The sequence below is a fragment of the Acanthopagrus latus genome, chromosome 20 (assembly GCF_904848185.1).
Source record: "Acanthopagrus latus isolate v.2019 chromosome 20, fAcaLat1.1, whole genome shotgun sequence".
Taxonomy (NCBI): domain Eukaryota; kingdom Metazoa; phylum Chordata; class Actinopteri; order Spariformes; family Sparidae; genus Acanthopagrus; species Acanthopagrus latus.
Window position 1 is genome coordinate 363,724 of NC_051058.1, and position 24,880 is coordinate 388,603.

Genomic DNA, 24,880 nt, shown 5'->3' on the forward strand with positions numbered 1-24,880 from the left:
CTATTATTTTAAGGCTTTTAATTTCAGGACGAGCTTTGACAACATCCGGTAACTTGACGTCGCTGACAGTTAGCTGCTCCTACGTCACAACGTGATGACGCAGCGCGATTGTGGAGAAGACTGGGCTTCACTCTCACAATATACTTGAAATTATTTTTCAACATTTTTTTTTTCATCACAGTGCGAATGACAGTCCGAGAGGGACACAGACACCTTTCATGTAGTGTAAGCCTTCGAAGAATCGACTCATGGAGGTGGTGGACAGCCCGCTCAATCTTGTAAGTTGGACTGTTGGTGTTGCAATAACAGGCTAACGTTGCTGTAGCTAGAAGGCTGAAGAGGTAAGCTATATTAGCTAGCTCCCACAGTAAGTTAGCAGCTAACCGCCCTGTTATTTGCGATGAACGTGTTGTTGTCCGGTAGCTTGGACATGCTAAATATGATAGATTTTGAATTTGTCTTCGACAGAGAGCAATACGTTTTATGGTGATTTATAATGCTGGCAAACTTGATAGTGTTGTTGTGGCTGTGTCATGTTGAGAGTTAACGAAGTGTTAACAGCGAGATGTGAACGTGTTACTAACGTTAGTTAACTTGTTTACGAGGCCGTTTGATAATAATTAGCTGTTAGCAGCTCATTTTGAAATGCCTCAACACACTAACGTACACTGTCAGCAAACACAGTGTACCAAACCCAACTCGGGGTATGATTAAGTTTCATTTATTCATCAGTCACTAAACTTACTCCTTTGTGTTAATGAGGGACATTGGCAGTGGATTTTGAACTGATACCGTAATTTTAGCCGACATGACAATAAAGAAGGCGAAAATAAAGGGTAGCTATTGGTGAGGTATGACATGCAACAAAGATCTCAGTATTCAAATTTTCTGAAATTCGGAATTTCGGGTTTTCATAAGCTGTAAGATATAATTATCAAAGTTATAACAAATAAAGGCTTGATGTATCTCACTTTGCATGTAATTAGTCTATATAATATATCAATTTCACCTTTTAAGTTGAATTATTTAAATAAAATAAGTTTTGCATGATATTCTAATTTTTCGAGCGTCACATGTATGGTATGTCTGTGAACCATTTGGGCACCAAGAGACCAAAAATATATGCATTTCTTTTCTCCAGATGGCTGGTAGAGTCTTTGAGGAGACATTTTACAAAAACAAACAAACAAAAATTAACAAAAAGACTGAAGAAATCTCTTGGATGACAGGTGAAACAACTCCCAAGAAACCAAAACAAGTCAAGTTGTCTACGATACAGCACTTTGAATTACCATGACCTGGATGACTGAAAAACCTTAATCAGCAAAACACAAAGAACTTAGGGATCAAACTTACTCTTTACACTGGCTGCAGTGGTGTGCTAACCCTATGATTTACAGTTGGGGGTCAAAAGGGAGGTTATAGAATGTTATGTGAATCAAATGTTCTTTTTATCATGGCCTCTTAACTTCTTTTGAGTGATTCTGATTGATGACAGCTGATGACACTTATTTTAATAGGACTTATTTGATACAGCCATCAGCCACAAACACTACAATGGGAAAGTCTAAAGAGCTCAGCTTTGATCTGAAAGAGAACGTTATTGATTTGAACAAGTCAGGAAAGTCACTTGGTCAGTCGTTTCAAAGCTTTACATATATATTTCACGGCACAGATTTGTCACCGCCACAATCAGAAAACACAAACTATCACCTGCTGCTGAGGGAAGAATCTGGTCAGGATGGTCAAGAGTCTACCAAAAACCACCAAAAGACAAGTCTTCATTGAATTAGAAGCTGCTGTAGACAGGTGTCAGTGTCCACATTCAGGTGTGTTTTACATCATCATGAGCTGAGAAGCTGCTGTGTTGAAAGAAGCCCTTGATCAAGACACTTAAAGCTCCACTGAAGTTTGCTGCTGATCACACTGGCAAAAAAAAGGGAAACTCAATGAGCAGCTATATATTTGAAGAGAGATGGTGAGGCTGTTAATCCAAAGCACACAACAGAGTCAAGCATGTTGCTGTGGGCCTGTTCTGCAGCCAGTGGATCTGCTGCTCTACAGAAAGTAAATTAGATAATGTAGAAGGAGGATTATCTTTAAATTCATGAGGCACAGTCACCATCAGTAGATTGGGTGCAGTTGGGAGCTCCAACACACCCAAACACACATCAAAAGTGGTAAAGGAATGGATCAGTCAGGCTAGAACTGAGGTTTTGAACGGCCTTCCCAAGTCGTGGTCGATAACCATGGTGTGGAAAACTTGCAAGATACTTTATCCAAGTCTCACTATGCAGGCGCAGCATACAACGTGTGCTTGGTATGTAGTGAAGACGACATGGTGGAGGGAGGACATGACAGTAGTGGTGCTCAAGACATTTTTCCGCCTTTAAAGAAACTAAATCTCTGGGCATATTCTGGTTATTATAAGAATGCTCAGGGACAGCTGGTCAAGGATGGCAGTCCTATCTGCAAATTAAATCTTTTTTAATTAGCTGGTGTCACTAATGTAAACTGACCAGATAGTGGTATAACTGAACGAAGCAGATCTGTGATTTGGCACATTATCTGAACCTCTTATTAACTGTAGATTTCACTTTTTAAAGTCAACCTAATAATTCCCCAAATATTGATGAAGAGCTGCAGTGAGGAGGATTTGAGACAAACACATACTGGGTGGACTGAGTTAAAGAATGCAAACTGACTGAGATGACTGACTTTCATCTCAGCTCCGTTCACCGGAACAGCGTCTACCTGTGGCTCAGCAGCCATTTGACCAACCTGATTGACCGACTCCACTGACAACAGACGAGCAGGCAGACAGAGAGACAGAGAGCCAATAAATATAAGTAATTTCAGAAATATATTGTACTTGTGGATTATTTATAGAATAGACTATACATAAAGAATAATATAAAATGGTGAATATAACAAGTGTCTAGATAGAGATAAGAGCAGGGCTCACCAGTGCGACTGTTTTGCTTGCATTTGCGAGTTGATTATTTCCAGTGCAAATAGAAAATTACATTCAGACGCATCAGTGCGATTCCAACAGAAACTGTAGTGCACCGTTTTGCTGTTTACATGAGCACTGAGCAGTATTTTTATTTTATTTTTTTTGGCAACCTGAATCGTCACCTCCAATACAAGCACACCATTGTAGCCACATAATCAGATCTAACCAATGCAAGCACAGCATTGTAGCTACATAATCAGATCTAACCAATGCAGTGCTTCCATAACAGACACGTGACCACACACCAGGGATGGAAATTAGCACCTACCACATGCGGGTGAATTTGCGTGTGAATTCAATCAGTTTACCAGCCACTGTGGCAGGTTAATTCCTCCGATCACTGGTCACAGTCTACACAGATTACCTCTGCTCTCCTCGCACAGTTAACCACACACGGGCTTGTGGCATTTCAAGTGTCCGACGTTTGGTTCCGTTTGCTGCTCTTTCGGACCGGCACTGCCTCCGTGTCCATGTCTGCTGCTGCTGTGGTGGTTGCTTCCGCTGCTGCCCACCTTTCCCCTCCATGTATTCTGCCCTGTCAGCTGCTTTCCTTCGGGCTTTCCTGCTGCTGGTCCTCCTTGAATAAGATGCGGACACTGATCCCAGCCAGGTCGAGGATGATATAGAAGACCGCCACTAGACATCTTCCGTACCGCCTTTGACAGAGTACGCCCTCGCATCTGGTCCGGGACGTCCATACCGTACTTGGTGTTGTTGTACATCACAGATTCTGGCTTTGCCTTTGCCCCACTAAAGATGCCCACACCTGTGTGCACAGTGCTCAGGATGCAGACGTTCTTCCTCGGCTTTCCCTGGTACACAGTCAGAGTCAGCACCGAACAGCTCCACTTGCTGTTTCACGGAGGGGGAACTCCCGTTTTTGTTTGCCCAACCAGGCGATATAATACAACTATGTAATAATTAACTTTCAAGTACATTCGTAAAGAAGTACAAACAATGTAACAATGAAATCCCGAAATTATGTGTGATCAATATGACCGCTTATGGCCAAAATAGGTAAAACATATCATATTGTCTTTGACTTTTGTGTCATTTATATAAAAAATATTCTAAATTAAAATACAGACAAAGTTATTGCACATATTTGAAAACGGTCAAAATTACCATCTTGGCCGTTCTGCTAGCAAGCCCTCACTTGTACTCTTTACTGCTACTAATTATTACTCCAGTCAGCTGAGCTAGCTACACTTGTCGGAGTTTACAAGAACGGAAGTAAATTAAAATGTGGCGTTACATCGTAACGGTTCAACATAGGGAATAATTAAGTACAGTAAATTCTATAGATATATCTATATATAATACTACCCTCTAATCACCTGATGATGCAATTTCGACTTCCTTTGTGTGGGTCCAGTGCAGTTGAACATATGAAATAAGTTGCAGGGAAATATTGATATAGATTTATAACCATCTAACCTTAATTTTGAACCACTTTGTCTAGTCAGACTTCATTCCCTGTTATTTAATGGCTTAGTAGATGACCCTTGGATAGTTTCACCCCTGTAATCATTCATTAATATCATATAAATACTGAATAGTCAACTCTGGTAACAAGTACTGATTGGGAAATACTATGTGCATGTCTTTTACAAGAAAAATATGTTTCTCAGCATTGTACCGTACACATTGACGCTTTAATATAAAAGTGGCTGGTAAAAATGTTGAGTGGCTGGTAGATTTTAGAATTTACCAGCCACAGTGGCAGGCGGCCAAAGAAGTTAATTTATATCCCTGCTACACGTGCACACAGTGTAGCAGTGTTGTCGGCGTTGTGAAAATGAAACCCGTAATGCATTATGATTCATTGTGCTACTAAAAAATGTTGTATGCTACTAAATTTTTCAGCATGGTAGCACAGTGCTACTTGGAAAAAAGCTTAGCGTCAAGCCCTGGATAAGAGCCAGAATAGTGTATTCATAATTAATTTCACAATAATCCTTTTTGTTTTAATCTAAAATAGTATCCTGTTTCTCACAAAAGTGATACGATCTAAATTGTGAGTTTTGTGATCTGTTGGTTGCACCCTTAGTATTAAGTAACAGTGACAGTAATAATTAATAATGACATTTTCTATTCCATTTTCTTCACAGAGAGGGTCTGCTGGCCAATCAAGTACTGCTGTCACTACATCTCATTCTATCTCTGTAACGCAGACATTAAAGGACACGTTTCAAAAGCAGACTGCCTCATCTCAAAAAGCCAGTGACCTATTTTGCACAGTTTTGATACATTCTTTTATGCTTGTTTAATGTTGATTTTGCAGTGTTTTGTCAAGGTTTTTGATTTGACCTATTTTAATATATAATAAATCTATTTGAATATAAATCTTGGTAAAATTATTCAGATTTATCACTGTTTTTTCAACAGTTTGAAGACATTTTTAAAATACCGCGGTATACCGATAACCGTGATAATTTTGGTCACTATCACCGTGGTGTGAAATTTTCATATGGTTCCATCCCTAGATGTGATCACATTTTCAAGAGACCTTTAATAAATTCATTACTGAACCAAACATCATGGATGTTTTTTGTGACAAAGTCATGTGTTTCTCTCATTCAACACAGAAACATGAGAGCTGTAGAAATCATGGGTACTGAAGACTGACATGATGAACATGTTCTTTATGAGTGGATGGAAACTTTTGTCTCCAGCTGTAGGTGCACGGGCATGTGATTCATCTGCAGCCAATAGTAACCAGCATTTAATTTAAATCAAGGCCTGCGCAACAAGACACAGCAGTTACCTCAGTTGTTTGATAAAAAGATTTTTAAAAAATGCTGATTATGTGATTATATATACACTGATACACAAGCAGGGTTTTAAAAAATATGCATCTTAATAATGCACTTTTAAAATTTCAGTCAGTGACCTAAAACTCTCTTGTATAATTGTAGACTAGACATGAGTTAATTTTGTGTGTTTCCTCCTTATCTTCTGCCTCTCTACAGGCCCATCAGCAGTGCAGGAAGGCGGACCGTCTGCTAGCGGCTGGAAAGTATGAAGAGGCCATCTCATGCCATGGAAAAGCAGCCGGTGAGTTCTGTGACACACATGATGGACAAGGTTTTATACAGAGGTATTCTTCTTGCTTACATACTTACTCATCATCAATGACTCATGAGGTTAAAGTCACATCAGCCCAGCTGACCCAAATAAATAATATGGTTCCTAGAGAATTTATGTAAATTGTTGTAACATTCATTCATTCATTCATTTGTTCAATATTTATTGAGAGCATTTATGGTTTACTGTTGTTAAAAATGCAGCCTCTGTTTGTAGTGATAAAGACAAAGTTGTTGGCCTCCTCCACATTGCTCAACTGCCTGTCTCTCTCCAGATCTTTTGACAGATGCAATGAAGACAGAAGTGTGTGAGCAGGTGAGACATTTCAGTGTTGGCTTGTTTGTGTTTTCAGTAGCCCCATTCACGTTGCAATTTGGATGCGGAGATCCTGCACCAGTCCTCTGCCTCTGCCTCTGTGAATGTGTCTGAGGCGGCGAGGGGGAAATTTTGCCCCGGTGCTGATCTGCCTCTGGAGGAAGTATCAGAGGCACAATATTGGCGAAACAAACCAATGTCAATGGATAAGCCGGCTGCGATTATTGAGGGCGTGTCGATCAGACAGTCTGATAACCACTGTTGCCACAGTTACCTTGGAAAAGTAATCTGATTACTGATTACTCTTTTTAAAAGTAACTTAGTTACTTTACTTGTTTTTCAAAAGTAACTAAGTTACTTTATTAGTTACATTCAGCAGGTGCCGACAACACCCCCGCCACCTCAACATAACAATGACAGCCGGTTTTGTCAATACTCACTTTATTGGAAATGCATTTTTAACAGTTAACGCAATGTACGGCATTGATAGTTGTAGGAATCTTGTTTATTATTGTGCCACATGAGGGCAAGTCTGACGGGTTTAAGTGCTGCATTTCCTCTACAACATACCGCCCGACCAACTACTTCAACTCTCCCCCACTTACTTGTTTTGCACTGAGGTCCTGCTTTTGTTGTTTGGGTGCAGAAGTTGAGGCTTGGGCTTTAATCGCAGCTCTCTGCTTAACACCACCTGGTGGGACTTGCTCTGTAAACTTAACTGTGCTGTGCTGCAACTCCAAATGTTTCTTCAGATTTGATGACATGTTTTTGAAGCTTGATAGTACATTGTACACAAACTCAAAATAATGACTGTATTTCCAGCTAAGAAAACGCACATCTCTCGCCTCCCTCCACTGTTGTTTGTGTTTGTGTCGCGTGGTGTTACACGTGATTTGTCCTTGTGCTGAAAAACGTGACTTGTCACATACGTGACATCACTCCCTGAGATGCAAATAGAAAGCAAAAATATATATTCTTACCAAGGAAAATGACAAAAATAATAGTAGTGACTTGGAGAAGCAACTTTAATTTGATTACTGGTTTGGAAATATTAACGTATTAGATTACTTGTTACTGAAAAAAGTGGTCAGATCACAGTAACACAGTACTAAGTTACTAAGTACTAAGTTACTAAGTACTAAATTACTAAGTAACGTGTTACTGGCATCACTGCTTAACCCCATTGAGAATCTTTGGAGTCTGCTGGAGAAGGCTTTGCACAGTGGTCCAACTGTCCCATCATCAATGCCTTGGCCAGGCAGTGTCGTTCAACTAGTCGTTGAAGTGTTGATGCCGAGCAGCTGAGTTAAAGGGATATTCCGGAGTAAGTTTAATCCATGGATTAAACTTAACCCGGAATATCCTTTTAAGGTGGGTCAGACACAATCACCACAAAAAGCCTTTAATAAAGAGAGTAGCTAAAGGTAGGAAATACCTAGTACCTAACAACTAGGTACAAAGAAGGGAAACAAGAAAGAGGAAAGAAAGATAGCATGAGACTTAAACAGAGGGAGAGAGAAAGAGATGAAATGAAGAGTTGAAGAAGGAATATTGTCAACCAAATAAAAAGGGGTCAAGGAGGAGATCTAGCAGTAAGCTTTTATTTATTAACTGTCACCATTATGTTAGATGATACAGTTGAACAATGTATCATAGTGTGAAGATATGGAATTTATGAAACTGAAAACAAAGTCATAGTTGGCAATAAATTCAAGTCTCTGGAAGCTCTGCGATCCCACATTGATTTGAAAAGATGTTATTTACACTCACCACATTTACATGCAGAGCTCAGTTAGATTACAGCCATAGTTTGACTATGCTACTCAATCAGACAACTGCAATTGTCGAGTTTACATGCCGGTGAGAAAATCGAATTACTGGCTGAAGCATGTCATACCCTGGTACGATGAGTGGCGCTGTAGTTATTTCAACTAGTGGCAACAGACCCACCTCCGGCTGACCTTTTTACGTCACCAGCAACAACAAATTTTGCCTCGGCATTCGAGAAAGAAGGCATACGAAGAGCGAGACGAAGCTACACCTTTGTACATTTCATATGTGGTGTATGTGATAATTACACAAACTAGATGGCACAATGGCCCTCTTGCATGTGGTTATTTCGGAGGAACGCCGCTGCCGTCCTTCTACTTCCAGCTGACGGCCCTGGGAAAAAAGTTTCGAGCCTGCACAGAACACAAAATCCGATCCGAGCCGATGGAACGTATACATCTAGGAGTAATGCGGCTATCAATCGAATAATCAGGTGTATTAATCGATGAGAATCCGATCCAGTCCAATTTTAGACAGACTAAGGTGTATACATGCATCTTAAAAACCCGATCATAGTCGGACTAACCCAGTAATTTGGTTTTCTCAAGTGTCATGTAAATGCACTGACTATTGATGTCGTACACCCATTTCAGGTGAGGTGCATTTAGCTTTGCAGCTACAGTGAAGATTTTGGCTTCAAAGAAGGGTTTAAAGAAAGACTGAATGTTTTGGTGATTTGTTCTTTTTAAAGACTGTATTAAGTTTAAAAGAATATAACATAGATGTAGAAAACAGTCACTATTATGGATATTATGGATCTCGTTTGCTGCTGACATTGTCTGCTGAAGGCAAGGCTGGTAGAGGGAACAGGGGCTGCTAGGGGATCGGAGGTTGCTGTCTCATTCATTAAGTCTACAGCAATTTCCCAAATGCATGGAGAGTGGCTAGTTAGGCTACATAAAGTCAGCTTGCATTTTAGCTTGTTTAGAACAATTTACTATTAGCCTAAAGGGTGGACTCTGGCTTTTTCAAAGAACCCAGTGGTGTATGAGAGACTGGTGTATTGAAAGTGCCATTGCTGTTATTGATACTTTGTCTGCCCTCAGGCTCGCCTGTCCATGGAGCTGCAGAGAGACAGTCACATCAAACATCAGCGACTAATCCAAGAGCGCTGGAAGAGAGAGGCTCGTCGTGAGGCCACAAAGGTTCGACCTGGCCAGGTGCAGCCTTCCAGCGGCCCAGTCCTTCTTACCCAGACCCAGTCCACAGGGCAGTCCCAGCCCCATGGCACCACAGGCCTCTCAGCTGCAGAGTGTGGAGGAATCAGGGAGAGAGAGTACGACACCTTGCTCTACCAGCTTCAGACACGGCAAAATGGAGGCTGCCAGCCTTTGACTCCACCATGCCCTGGATCTAAGACAACCAAAGATGACAAAACTCGCCTGGAAGAACAACAGACCACGATCGAGGACCTGCGGCGCCTGGTTGACCAGCTGATGAATGACAACCAGCGGCTGGTGGCCGTCAACAAGCGGCTACAATCAGAAAACGCCCGTCTGCGCTCCGAGGCAGCTGAGGCAGCGGACTTTGTCGAGCGCTCTGAGCTCTGGGTGCTCCCACAAGCAGGTGGTGTTATGGGAACTGGGGTTGGGCAGGAGAGGAAAAGCTCAGGGAAGGGGAAGGAGATTGCAATTCCACAGCTGCCACCACTGGAGATGCCAGCTCAGGAAGATCTGTGTCTGGATGACTTGCCTCCTTTGGAGCTGCCAGAGGACATCCAGAATGAACTACAGGAGCTGCTGGACAGGGACAAACTGTGATAAGGGACATGTCTCTCTCTCTCTCTCTCTCTCTCTCTCTCTCTCTCTCTCTCTCTCTCACACACACACACACACTCACTCACTCACGCACACACACAAATCATTGACATCTAAAACCAGAGACTCTCCTCAGACCTCTGCTCATGTTCAAACTAGAGTCAATCTCACAGTTTTGGGCAGAGATCTATAATCAGGCAGATTGTATGATAACATCTTTACCACTAATAGAATTTAAGGCCTTATGTCTAAGGTCCATATGTATACAGATATTTTTATTCATTGATTTTTTTCCTCCATGTTTTCCTTTGACAAGTATCTCTGTACACATGAGAAGGCAAAAACAACTTGAAACACTTAAACAAGCAGTTGAAAAACGAGCATGTGTATTAAGCTGCTTTTGTTTAAATAAAGTGATCCCAAACCGTAGAAAACCTCTAAATTAAGTCGTACTCTTGTAATTTCACGTAGCAGTGCTAATATAACATGAACAAAACAGTAGTCTTTCATTGTTGTTCTTTCATATGTATGTTGATGACACAACAATCTGCGTGTCTGAGAGGAGGTGAGGATGTTATCATACAGATTTTTGTGACAAAAACTCTACATTTTGCTGACCTAAAATGCTGTGTGCACGTGAACAAGAGGCGAAAATGCAGACAAAAATGATTGTTTTGCAAAATCTCTGTGTACATCAAGATAAAGCCTTGGTCAGCTATTAATGGAGTAGCTCACCCACAGCATTAACTTCAGTGAGGATGTATGTCAGTATGTCATACAGTGAGTTAGTGCTGTGCGATATATACAAAATGTTGTATCCTGATAGAGCTAATTTTATATCTGCGTCTGATGTAACGTTACTAGTAATGTTATTTTCATCTTCCATTGCACTCTACTCCGTCTCCGCCATGCTGCTTTGCCGCTGTTTAGTCCTGAGCAACCGGTGTAGTAAATGAGCCCTTGCAGGTGACGTAAAAATGCCGCCACAAAGCAGTAGCGTTGCTGCAGTTACATTTGCCTTTGTACAATAAACTTGTTTTGAACTCAAAATTTTGATATCCAACGGTCATTCTGACATTAAGTTGTGCTTTACGGTGTATTAAATCACAACCGTAGTGTACATTAACGTTAGTGTAGTGACAGTGCTAAACAAGTAGCCTGCACGTTAAAACTACTATATAAACAACAGAGGATTATATCCTATGGTAGACATTTTTATATCACACTATGACATATATCATAATATCGCACAGCTCTACAGCGAGTTCTGTATCAGCTTTCAGGAAACAACTGCAGTAGTAAGAAACATTGGCCTTTGACAAAATACTGTGTTTTCACTCAAGGTTTGCATCAGTTATTTACATAAAGTTTAACAGTTTCTAGAAATGTTAGTGCAAGCCAACATGTGATCATGTTAGAAGCTGCTGGAAATATCGTATTAAGGAGAAAGGCGTGTGTGAGTGCGTGCCTGCATGTGTGCGTGCATGTGTGCGTGCATGTGTGCGACAGTGTGTCTGTGAGAGACCAGCACAAGTAGGCTTCAGGATCACTGTAGGACAGTGATTCAGTGGCTACAGAGATTGATTAGTCAACCCTATTCATTAGATGATTATGTAGTTTAGTAAATCTAATAACAGAAGGGAATTGTTTTGTTATTATGAATGTCAGAGTGATTTTCTATTACCTTTTTGGACTTTATGGAATTTCTATTCCATATATTCACTTTTCATTGACTATGAATGGAAGAAGAAAGAAATAGCAGCAGTGTGAGCTGTTAAAACACACCACTGCCTTACTACTGGACCTGCCTGTTTCTGTCTGAATATCTATCTTTGTTCAAAATCCTCTGACATGATTAGTGTCTAGTTTTTAGTTCATGTTCTTCCATGAAGATAATCTTAGTGAAATAGTTCAATTTCAGAAGACTTAATGTGCTACTCAAGTACATTTATGGTTATTGCTTATGTTTTGGTCTTTCATTAGAACATATTTCCAGCAGCCTCAGCTGTTTTGGAGAATGTTGAAATACAGCAGCACCAGCACACTCATGTGATGTTACACTGACATACAAACTCAACTCTTTCTTCTCACATGAAGGTGAGTAGATGAGCTCTTAATGTTGAATTTGTGGATGAACTGTTCATGTGGGGCGTCATTTGAACCTGTCAGCCATTTATGATGTCAGAGGTATTGGTCCAACTCTTACCACACACGCGTAGATAAGGTTCATGTGCCATGTGATTAATAAACAGAAAAGCATATTGCTGTTGTTGTGGAAAAACTAAATAGCTGCATTTTTTCTGTTAGCAAATTTGAATTAAAGACTTCAATAACTGTTTGTGTGTGTAGTGATTTTTTTTATTACATGGCTTCCAATGAGGAAATAATCGCTTATCCTAATTGCTATGCAGATTGGTATTTTTGGGCAACAACAGCAATATAAAACTCATACATACAAATTTCTGTATATATGTATTTGTATGTGTATATTTATATATATACATACAATATATATGTATGTAAATATGGATATATCTATATATCCATATTTATATATACTGTATATGCATACATATATACTGTATATGTATATACACGTGTGTGTTTGTTTGTTTGTGTGTGTGTGTGTGTGTGTGTGTGTGTAGATACATACACACACTACATTGCCAAAAGTATTCACTCACTTATCCAAAGAATTGAAATCAGGTGTTCCAATCACATCCATGGCCACAGGTGTATAAAAGCAAGCACCTAGGCATGCAGGCTGTTTCTACAAACATTTGTGAAAGAATGGATCACTCTCAGTGAATTCCAGCATGGTACTCTGATAGGACGGTACTGGTTTCCATGACCGAGCAGCTGCATCCAAGCCATACATCAGCAAGTGTAATGCAAAGAGTTGGAGGCAGTGGTGTAAAGCATGCCACCACTGGACACATTCTCTGGAGTGACGAATCACGCTTCTCCATCTAGCAAACTGATGGACGAGTCTGGGTTTGGCGGCTGTCAGGAGAGACGGTACTTGTCTGACTGCATTGTGCCAAGTTTGGTAGAGAGGGGATTATGGTGTGGGGTTGTTTTTCAGGAGCTGGGATTGGCCCCTTGGTTCCAGTGAAAGGAATGCTTCAGCATACCAAGAGATGTTGGACAATTCCATGCTCTCAACTTTGTGGGAACAGTTTGGGGATGGCTCCTTCCTGTTCCAACGTGACCAGTGAAGCTCCATAAAGACAACGATGAAAGAGTTTGATGTGGATAAACTTGACTGACCTGCACAGAGTCCTGACCTCAACCCGATAGAACACTGTTGGGATGAATTAGGGCAGAGACTGAGGGCCAGGCTTTTCCTTCCAACATCAGTGTGTGACCTCACAAATGCGCTTCTGGAAGAATGGTCAAAAGTTCCCATAAACACACTCCTAAACCTTGTGGAAAGCCTTCTCAGAAGAGTTGGAGCTGTTATAGCTGCAAATGGTGGACCAACGTCATATTAAACCTTATGAATTAAGAATGGGATGTCACTTAAGTTCATATGCGAGTCAAAGCAGGTGAGCAATACTTTTGGCAATATAGTGTGTGTGTGTGTGTGTGTGTGTGTGTGTGTGTGTGTGTGTGTGTGTGTATATATATATTTATGGCTGAAGCACACAGATGATAGAGCCTGGCAGACACATCCAGTCACTGCCTGTTCACGCTGCAAGCAACCAGGCTGATGATTTGGTTTGCAGCAAGAATGGGATGTTTGCTGATCGGGTCATGTTGTTCATAATGCTCATTAGACCAAATGGCTGTGAGCCTGCCTATACTAGCTTTTTGACCTCAACTGTGAGGATTGTCTGCTTCTCTGTTTTATATAATTTTAAAGGGTTTAAATGGTGCTTTAGGAAAATAATAACTGTTGTCTTTTATCAAACTTACAGATTCATTATTAATAAATAAAAAAATCAGTAATCAAAGTACATCATGAATACAAAGTACATAACGTGAAACTGCAGTTGTAGAGGCTCATCACATTGTGCAGGTGACATATAAAGTTTCATACCTTATGGTATTGAATAAAAAATGCTTGTCTGGAAGCCAGAAACGAAAATACTGTTAGATGTTGAAAAGTGGGGCGGCTGTAGCTCAGTGGGTAGAGCAGGTCGCCTAGCGATCGTCAGCGAGATACTGAACCCCACGTTGCTCATCAGTGAGGGCCCTGCGATGAGCTGGCGACTTGTCCAGGGAGTACCCTGCCATCGTCCTGAGACAAGGCTGGGATTTGCTCCAGCAGCAACATCCCGCGACCCCATGGAAAGGGATAAGCTGTTACGGACAATGACATGACATATTGAAACGTGGTCAGCAAGAAGTTAAACAGACTAAAAAATGTAAAGTCACTGGGCTGGTTCTTTTAAAGCTGCATAAATCAGTTTCTGTTGAATTGGGGCATAAGAACTTGATAGAGACAGCCTGGATACGTTAGCAGTCTGTTACGGCTAGCAGGTTGCAAGCACTACGATACAACTACATTACAACCAGCAGACACAGATCAACATTAGAATACATTGGGAGAAAGAAAAGAAGAAAAGAAGCAGTACTGCTGTTAATCGTGGGGGGCAGTATAGCCGTAGTTCAAGTGAGACAACGAAGAAGTAAGAACAATGCCGGACATTTGAAGGTACTGGAAATGAGGTTCATCTTCAGTTGCACATTGGTGAAGTGAAAAGAGTTCTCCATCCACAAGTCACAATGTATGTAATGGCATCACAGCCGTCTGCCCTTAACATTGCCTCTTTCTTGTCGTTATCTCGTTCCTTCAGCGTTGCCATCTTTGTTAGGGATGTATTGTTTAACATCCATATTAATGTAACTAAAGGGGGGATTACAGTCACTTATAGTTCTGGTTTTGTTCTCCACAAACTCGTAAGGATAATATCTAAATACCTTACTGTCCACCAGCAAGTCTAACTGTGCACCTGCTGGAAGTGGGTTTATCAGATCTTCTCCCCAACAGTGCATAGACTGAACATACAGCTGAGGTGTCAACATTATAAAACAATTCGTAGCTGCAGCTTTAACTCAACTGAGCTAGTGTTAAATGTGTAGCACTTTGAGTGGATGTTATGAACAGCTTTTCCAGTGAAGACATATGATTGGTTGTTAACAAAGAGGAAAAAATAACTTGAGGCAACTTGGTGACAGTGTTGCTTGCAGTCTGAATGCATGTGGCATGTGCATGCGCACACACTATGGCATAATTTGAGACATTGTACAAACTCACACTTAGAACTGTGTATTTCCTTACTGGAACAATAATGTTACGCAGAACTGGCTGCAAACAGGATTGTGCTGTGTTCACAACCTATGCAAAACTAAATGAATATCAAACACCCTTGCATTAGATTATTTTACCTTACATTTGTTACTAAGGCTTACCATTAGGATTGACCCTAATGCTGACTTGAGGATGACTGTAGAAACAAATGTTTTCTTATTAAAGGAAGCTAACTGAGTAAATTATTTTTATCATTCATGATCACACCTCTTGGACACTATGGCAGATTTGTTTTATCATTGACATGATAGTGTTTAATCAATGTGTTTAAATGTGAAAAGGTGAACAATGAGCTACTGATCTCTACAGAAATATACATTCATGGACTCAGTCAGGCTGGTATGATTATCCTTTTTCATAGGACGTGAATGCAGCAATAATATGATGACAAACATATTTCATACAGCTAAAGGGAATCACTTCTCACTAGCAGTTGATGGTTAGAGTACAAAATGAAAGTTTAAACTGCCGGCTGGCCGGCTTGCATTAATAAACATAGCCAAAACAGCCTCAGCAGCCCTCCAGAACTCTGGACCTTCTCAAGAAACCCAACCCGTGCCTTGGACAACTTTCTGTACTGAGGTGCCAGTCACGTGTTTGGATCTTCAGATGGACAGAAGCAGTCTCTTGACCTGATTAATCACAGATACCGACTGAAAACAACAGCTCTCAAGGCATCTGTATCTGTTACACTCTCATTTGTCAGGATAGGTGGCACCTTTGGCACAGTTTTACCATTTTGTGTTTTAAACACTGAGCCAAGCCCTGATCGTGTGTGGCCTCACAGCAGGAGATAACCATTATTAGTTTTGCCTCATGATTTTGTTTGGTACCGAGCTGACACAGGCCACACTGTGACAATCTCCGCCATCAAACTAAACCTTTGTAAATCAAAGCTCTGGGAACTGTTCACTGTCAGAGAGCTGAAGGAAACAAACTCTCCTCATCCCTACTAAACTCAACTTCTGTTAAAAAGACTTGAGACCGTGGGGAGATGTGAGCTCAGATTGTTTTAGAACTGAGACAGTGAAAGGATCTGACATCTGTCTTACACCAAGTCTCTCTCTCTCTCTCTCTGTCTCTCTCTCTCTCTCTCTCTCTCTGTCTTTCTCTTTCATCATATGAAGATGTTGATGAATACAGTGATGTGTGTTGTTATGATATATGATATTATGTGCTATGGAGTAATGTCCTGGAAGACTGATGTGTGTTTTGTTCTACCACCTGAAAGACAAAATACGCTTTGTGACAAGTTGTGTACTTTATGTGTTATTGAACATGTGTGTTGTATGAGTGTGAGATTTAATCAAGGGTTTGACATATGTGGGGTTTAAAGGCCAGTTCAGGTATCTTTACCTACTTTAACCAACGATTAGCTACGTTTTGGCTCATGGATATGTGATGCTGGTATCCAATGGAATCATAAGTGAACAATAATAATAAAATCATTTGATGGCCCAAATGACAAGTAATCACTGTTTGTTTTGTGTTTGATACTCAGAGAAAGCTCTAAGAAGGGTTCTCAAACTTTTTGGGGCCGAGGACCCCTTACAGGGGAGACCATTTTCCAAGGACCCCCTTGTAATCCTCATGCCGATTAAACATACGTTTAATGAAATTAGAACTCCTAGATGCCTTGGGAATTATTTATATTTTAAGCTTTTCAACCTAAATACTTAAGCGAGTTTCATAGAAATTGATTTAAACAAATTAAATTTGAATCAATAAATGGTAATACCATTATTGTCATGGTTGTGTGTCTTGTTAAGTTTTGATTTCCATGCCCTCTTGTGTCCTGTCAGTCTCTTCTGTGTTTTTCCCTGCTTTTCCTTGTGCTGTGCTAGTAAAATTAAAGCTTGCTTTTTCTTCTTCTATCTCACCTCCTGTGTGTCTGCATTTGGGTCCTACCTTTTAGTTTTCTTGTTGTAACACTGTCTGTACTTTCAAACACAGAGTCATTTTTAACCCCTTAATGCCTATTGTCGCAAATTAGCCTCAAACTGCTTCCATTCAGAATGCAGCTGAGACAGTGCATATGTTCCCCCAATGTCGGTTCATTCCATATATTAGAAGACAAAATGAACACAATTAATCTAGTACACACACATACATGCACATATTTTTTTTTTATTGTTTTGTTATCATTGTCATGATGAAGTTTTGAATGTCTGTCATGAAACCAGATTACAATTTAAATTTACAGAGTATGTTGGCATTAAAATGAAATGAAATGTGTTTTAATTACTGCTTTATCATTAATTATTAATTTGCATCATACCCAAATTTATAACTATTCTATGTGCTACAGTCAAATTAATTATCTCCTCTTAAATTAGTCTCTGCTTGAAAGCAAAAACACAAATAACTATTTTTTTTTTTTAACATAATTGCATGTAAATTCAGGCGTCAAGGGGTTAATCAGATTACATTTTGACTTTACAGCAGTTCTAATTTTCGGGTTACAGATGTTAACGCTTTCAGAAAATGAACTGTAACAAGACTACCAACATCCTTATGAGCACAGTTAATTTTTCAAGTTTCAGGGCTAAAGCGTTTTGAGGGATTATATAAAACCAACAATTGAAAAATCAGCACATTCTTGAGGAAAGGATCAAACATTTACATGGTAGGGTCATTTGAGCCTTATAAGGATGACATATTTCAAATGACTATAAATACAGACATTACAAACCTTTACTACTGCTTGTCTTTATTGACATCAACCTGAAAAATCAACAGTTTTTGAGGTAGCTTCTGTCCATCTAGCACAAGAAAATGTAGAACAATGAAATGGGAATGTCAACATAAAAATACTGTTTATGACTACCTTTAGATCTCTTGGTGCCCTTACCAGACATGTTTTCTCTACCTCTGTAAGTTTGACTGTGTAAGACTGGCAAAGTCCTAATGACCCAAGTTAAGTTTAAAACCAGTTAAAAGCTTACTTTAGTGGTTTAACCATAACAGAATGAACTTATTGCCCCTTACTGAAACTATTGGCAGACAATTGAACATCACAGTTGCAAAGCTGTGTGATGTTGTTTTTTTCTTCTCTCATAAGATCTACCCTTTCTCTGCGTAACTCAAACACCTGCTGCAAAACTTAAACACGAGAGAGCCATCACACCTCACAGTGATATAGCAGTGCGTTACGTCCAGCATCAATATCCTGGCAAACTTTCAGTTAAGACAATATCAGAACAAGTGTTTTTGATTAAAACTATTTGGTGCTTGGGGGACATGAAGAGGGGAGTCTCATTTTCATGTTGCACCAGGTTTTTCCCCTAGGCCCTGGTCGTAACAACTGGGGGCTCATCAGGGATATAAATGTCCTTGAGGTGAGGTAGATGTGGTTCAGTTTGTGTCTGTGTTAGTAGCCTTGAGTTAAGTGTAGTGGTCATCTCTTTTGTTAATTTGTTGTTCCTGCATGTTGTGTTTGAGCAACCTGACCAGATAGCTGCTGGGCAAGTTCAAGAATTTTAAATTATTTTGCCTTATTTTTGGAGGTATTGATGAGTGAGGGTACGCGTCAGCGTATTGCAGTTGGCTGGATTCCTGGTCTCTGGGGATGCACTGAGTTGAGCGTTTAAAGTCAGCTCAGGCTTGGCAAGCCACTGAAGACTAGCTAGGAAAGTTAGCCATCTTGGTAGGCATCTTGGTAGGCATCTTGGATGTCTCTGGAGTTTGTTTTCTTTTTATACTTTGCACAGCAATGTGGCTTTGTGTGAGATGGCTTCTTTTGTTTTGGTCAGGTTGTGATGTGTGCTAATTAATGATAATTAATACTTGTGTGCAGTAACTTGTTCCTGACCTTTTTAGTTTTGGTAACAGGACTTATCTTTCATTGGGTCACTAGTGGTTGCAGAAGTGTCCAAAGCGACTTACAAATAAGTACATATGTCACAAGAAAGAAACCGCAACATATCAATATCGATATCAGTAAAAAGAAAAACTAGAAACAATTGTCAAGCCCTCATCTGAGCATTGCAGCTGCTATTTATAAAGGATACCTTAAGTTCATAAGTGTTATGATTTAGGTGCTAAGGATAAGAAAGTTAACGCAATAATAACGAGTTAACTCAATTAACGCTGACAATTTTATTGCATATTGCAGACGGCGGAGTCGACAGAACCAAATTAATTTGAAAACACTGCCAAGATGAACTTTCGTATCACTGGAGTACTTCCTGTGTAAAATATCACATAAATGCAAAACACACAGCTGATACCAGCAAATCATTCAACGACACACAGTGAAGCAAGGCTTCGGCAGACTACGTTAGATGCAGCGTGTGGGAGAAATATAGAAAACCAAAGGCAAGAGAAGCTACAAATGCAATAGCGAAGCGGACAGCTACAGACTGGGGTGGCTGTAGCTCAGCAGGTAGAGCAGGCCGACTAGTGATCGGAAGGTCGTTGGTTCAAATCCTGGCTCCAGGCAGGGCTAAGCTGCATGTTCAAGAATTTTAAATTATTTTGCCTTATTTTTGGAGGTATTGATGAGTGAGGAAGTGTCCTTGAGCAAGATACTGAACCCCATATTGCTCATCAGTGAGGCCCCCGCGATGCGCTGGCCCAGGGAGTACCCTGCCCTCGCCCTGAGACAAAGCTGGGACAGTCCTTCAGTCCTTAAGTGCCCTCTGAACACCACAGGGTGGCGAGTGTAACACACAAAATAATCTCACATCCCGTTAGCTGTTCGACTCTCTACTTAAGGCTGCGGCCACAGTAATGTAACTTTGCAGAGGTAACCGTCCTCCGCTGCGCGTTGCACGTTTTTTAGGCCTCCGCGTCGTCCATTAATTCCTGATTATGGACACCTCGTCAGGCATTATCTCTTGCGCTGCATTCACATGCTCTTACTGTAATGTAAACAGAAGGGACATTATGCTGAAACATGCACGGGACACTTTTTTAAAAAAAAAAACATTTCGTAACAAACGAACAGTGCTCTAGCAGTGGCAATGAGCTTTAATTTTGTATTTGCTTTGATAACATTTTAAGTTGAGATTTACACTAAATATTTTATTTAATTGCTACTGTAAAAAAATGCTGATGTTAAATGTGTTTGCACAGACAGTTAGGGCACCTTCGTTCATATGGCAGAACATTGTGCTATACACTACTTTTGAATTCATCATTGGATGCGATTTATCGTTATTAATCAGGGAAATCATGTGATTAATTGCATTTAAAACTTTTAATCTGCCTAGCCCTACTAAGAACATGTAAGTGCGAATACGTTTTCTTTTTGGGGGGGGCGTGGAAGGGAGTCATACTATGCAGGTTAGAGGTAAAGTCTGAGCAAGTGAGTCTTGAGTCTTTTGTGGACGATTTTTCTGTCCTGACATTGGTCAGAAGTTCGTTCCATCACTGAGGTGCCAAAACAGAGTGGTACATCACTGCTGTGGCCCAATCCTTCAGATTTACCCTCTACATTTGCAGGATCCAGTCTTTCGTCACAAAGGACATAACAGAACTGTACCCGTCTACCTCCAGACCACATGCCCCAGCGAGAGCACTTCGCTCTACTACATCAGCTGGCCGGCTGGTACGGCCATCACTGCGAGCAAACAAAGCCCACTCAGCGAGGTCCATGCAAGAGCAGACTTTCAGAAGTCAGCTGAGTCTAGGGTGGGTTTCTTTAGGAGTGGCTTTACTGTATCTGTCTTGAAAGGAGCTGGAACAAGGTCTGAAATGGGGAGAACCATGGGAGGCGGTTCTCCTGTGGTGAAAAGGTGAGGTATGGAAATTCAATGACAGAAAGGCATAGTGCTCTTAAAGGAGCAAGGTGGAACACTACAAGAAGATTTACAAATATCTTGGTAAATTATGGCATTATCAAAGACAATGAGCTAGAGTACCAATTGCTGTTTTACATTTAGTAGGATTAACATTGTGTCTATGGTGAGGGGATATATGCATTCTATTCAAAATCTTAAATTGTATTGACTCGGCATGATTACACTGAAATTGATCTTGCAAATGTCCATACTCTCAGTATAATTGTATAACTGATTTTTTGTAATGAAAATTTTATTGAAGTTTAACACACAAATAATACAGACAGGGAGAGATCAATTCACTCCATCAGGGAGCCATCAAGGCCTGAGATGTACTCCCTATTTTCTTTTTTAGAAAATGCATAGAGTATAAAACAGAAACAAAACAAATGAAACAACAAAACAAAACAAACAAATACATGGACCAGTAGATAAGGACAATAAATCATTCACAGCATTGCATAATCAAAGCAACAATTAATTTACAGACATACAGTCAGTAAAAGGGCCCCAAGTAAACATATATTGATCCAGTTTGTCCAGTAGGCAGTGTATCACCCTCTCGTAGGCAGCTAGCTTGTAGGCCATGGCAGAAAACAGTCTTCATCCACCCACCTCTCCAGAGGAAGCCATTGAGCTTTACATGCCCTTACGTACTTACACATGAACTCAAATTTAATGAACACAACCTGCTCTACTGGATCAAATTACTGGAGGTAAGCCTCCACATAAGGGTAGAAAATGTTATGGACCATACATTTCACTGTAAAGGGTATTGTGTTCAAAGAGTAAATAACTCTGTACACTCTTCACTAATGGACATCTGCCCTTTGTGCTTTGTATATTCTCTTTTTATTCATTATGGAAAACTTACACATCAAAATTAGTACTGGCAGTCCAATAGCTGCAATGAAATATTACATCATATGTTACATGTTGTGAACAAATGGAAAATCTTGGTTACATTGTATAAAGAGCAGCCTACAAAAAGGACATTATCAATTATAAATCAAACAGTTTATAATAGCTTGTCCACAATGGTGTGTATGCTGCATGTTAAATGTGGCTCTTACAGACACAATACCTGTTAATACCAAGCAGTGAAACCTTTTTCTCTTTTGATATTTAGTTATTGTTCATTGTAGCATTTAGAAAATATACCTTCCTGTTTTTTGTTTCTCTCATGAATTTGTTGTATGGTGAATTGTATTTGGTGAATATGTATGTATCTAAAATTAGTTGGTGATTATCATGTCATCTCTCAAACATACAAACAGATCAGATCAACCATTCTTATGTATTTGAATGAAATGTCACTCTACAAATATATGTTGAAATGTCTAAGTAAGTCTGTGTAAGTTAATGTTTCTTGATATAATAAAACCAAAAACTTGAAATGTTATAAAAATCATTTTGCACTAATCATATAGTACCTGAGCTAATCACATTTTCTCCATACATGCTCCATGCCGCATTCACACAGTCTAAACCTACATTGCTGGAACTGATGGACAGGAGAAAAATGTGTATGTGTTCATAAGTCACTTAGCCACTCTTATGCAATGTCCATTGCATAAGTGTTGCTGGACAGTATAGCCTTAATGTCAGCTCGAAGCTCAGGAGAGCTGTTGTAACTTGATGGCAGCCCTTCCAACGAGGTGAAAGTGACTTGAATTTCTTTTACACAAATGACATCAGACCCAGTCAGAAATCTCATCAGCTTCCAGAGACCTGTTTCATCGAATCCCCTTATGTACTGATGTAAAAATCGCAAACTTTGGTTCTCTGCTGAAGTAGGTGGAGAAGCTGTTATCATCTTAATCACCTTTCATGTCGTTGGTTTAATGCCCTCAGACAGCTTTTTTATATCTTGTAAACTGGGGAAAAACTTTCTGAGTATTGGTCCTGCAACCTCTGCAGTATTTTCCAGTGCATATTTTGGGTGCTGGAACATTGTGGGCAACCTGAACAAGCACAGCTCTCTTGCTCTCCCATGCAATCCATAAGACCAAGAAGCTCTTCTTCATCATTGCCAACAAAAGCCTCTTGCAAAGCAGTGGGCAAGAGATCATGCTCAGACTGACTAAGATACAACATCAGGGAGTCAAACAGTAAATCAGGTGGACCAGAGTGTTCACCAAATATGACTGCTGCTGTAGAGGCTCGTGCCAGCCGAAAATATCTATGGTCCTTCAGTCCCTTGGCCAATATCCTGCCAACAGACTTCAATTCCTCCTCTTGCTATTTTGGGGAGAGTGATGGCACCCTCACATCTGCACCTTCTGCTGCACAGACTAGGAAATCTGTCCAGAAGGCACACCATCAGCATCTGCCCCCATTCAGTTCATCTAAGAGAGTCACTCTGTGAAGTTTCACAGTCACATGCAACAGTTCATTGGCAGGACTTGGTGGTCTAGCAGAAGCTGTCTCAGCATCAATAGGAGTTGAGGTGTAGGTGGGGGTGTTTATTTGTTTATCTTCTATTGCAAGGATTGTCTCGTTTATGAGTGTATCAAGATCACCTAAAAATGGACCAAAAATTACCTCTGATGTATAACACAAAGATGTAAGATCAATAATCTGAACAGTTGTGTCACATTGCCGTGAGGGATGTCCTGTCTTGGGTTTTCTGTCTTGTGAAATTCATGTTTTATTTTGAAAAGTAACTCTCCTCTCGTTTCAGGTCACTTGCCTTTCCTCTTGTGTCCCTGGTCTGAAGTCATCCCTAATCCTTGATTGTTTTCACCTGTGTTCCCCTCCCCCATGTGTATAAAGTCTTTGTCTTCCCCTGTCTGTGTTGCCAAAGTATTTCATCGTCTTGTTGTGTACTGAAGCCCTGTTCACAGTCTTGCCATCTGCAGAGTTAAGTATTGCTGAGTTTTATTTCTGCTCTTGTAACCTCTTTTGAAGAATGATTTTGATTTCATAATTTTTCTGGTTAATTTTGATTTTCAGTTAGTGTTTTATAGCCATTTGTTTTCCTCCTTGTGGAGCACTTTTTGTTGTACCTTTTGTATATATTCAGAGTAGATATTTTCATAGCCTGTGTGCTGACCTCTTCGGAGTGATTTTGTTTTTGTTAACTTTTCATAGATAAAGGAATTTAGAACAGTGTAGGTTTTCCTCCTTCGGGAGCGTTTTTTTTTTTTTTTGTTCATCTGTGTTTTAGGTCTTGTTTGTCCTGTCTGTCCCTCCATAGAGTTTCATAGCATTTTGATTTATCATTCTGTCAGTTGCAATACAGTAAAATAAAGCCTGACATTACTTCTGCCATTCTGCATCTGAGTCCTCTCTTTTTGTCCGAGCCTGACAAGTTGCAGTAGAGACAACAGCTAACATTGTGGCAGTGCTTAGCGCATCATCTTTGACTGTGTGTTTTGATTTTCACTGTTATGTCTTTTCTGTGTCAGCTGCTCGGCCTCTTCCATTGTGTTTCTCTTGTCCAGATTCTGTTACGTTTTCATGTTGCTCAGCTGTCTGTACATCAGCTCCTTCCACTGGGTCATCTCCACTGGTCAGGGTCTTTGTGAACTAACAAAATCTTAACAACCCCAATTTGTGTGTCTTATAGTAGTCTCCCACACCAACATCCTCATCAACTTGTATATCGTGACTGAACTCTTCCCACTTTCCCATCACTTTTCAGTAGGGAAAATTGTTTTTTAGCTTGTGACATAGTCTCAGTTTTAGTGGCATTCTTGTTAATATCAAGAACTCTGGTCCCTCCACCGCTGCATTTGTCATGTATCCACCCTAATTCTTCACCTTTTTTTTT

General features: G+C 40.2%; 1 protein-coding gene across 2 annotated transcripts; it reads left to right on the plus strand.

The window, feature by feature from the left end:
• The first annotated feature begins 71 nt into the window (after positions 1–71).
• nrbf2b (nuclear receptor binding factor 2b) lies at positions 72–12,343 on the plus strand. Of its 2 annotated transcripts, none has more exons than XM_037081057.1 (4): positions 72–278; positions 5,989–6,073; positions 6,378–6,418; positions 9,295–12,343. In XM_037081057.1, exons 1-4 carry the CDS (start codon positions 249–251, stop codon positions 10,006–10,008), a joined length of 870 nt encoding a protein of 289 aa, XP_036936952.1. In that variant the 5' UTR covers positions 72–248; the 3' UTR covers positions 10,009–12,343. The 2 variants fall into 2 exon arrangements, with proteins under 2 accessions (XP_036936952.1, XP_036936953.1); XM_037081058.1 differs by lacking the exon at positions 72–278 and adding an exon at positions 323–341.
• Positions 12,344–24,880: the final 12,537 nt, after the last annotated feature.

What these genes read in the sequence shown, in the direction of transcription:
- nrbf2b (XM_037081057.1), top strand. Translation starts at nt 249, where the DNA reads ATGGAGGTGGTGGACAGCCCGCTCAATCTT. An exon ending in TGGACAGCCCGCTCAATCTT is followed by an intron (nt 279 to 5,988) that starts GTAAGTTGGACT and finishes GCCTCTCTACAG; the next exon opens with GCCCATCAGCAGTGCAGGAA. An exon ending in AGACAGAAGTGTGTGAGCAG is followed by an intron (nt 6,419 to 9,294) that starts GTGAGACATTTC and finishes GTCTGCCCTCAG; the next exon opens with GCTCGCCTGTCCATGGAGCT.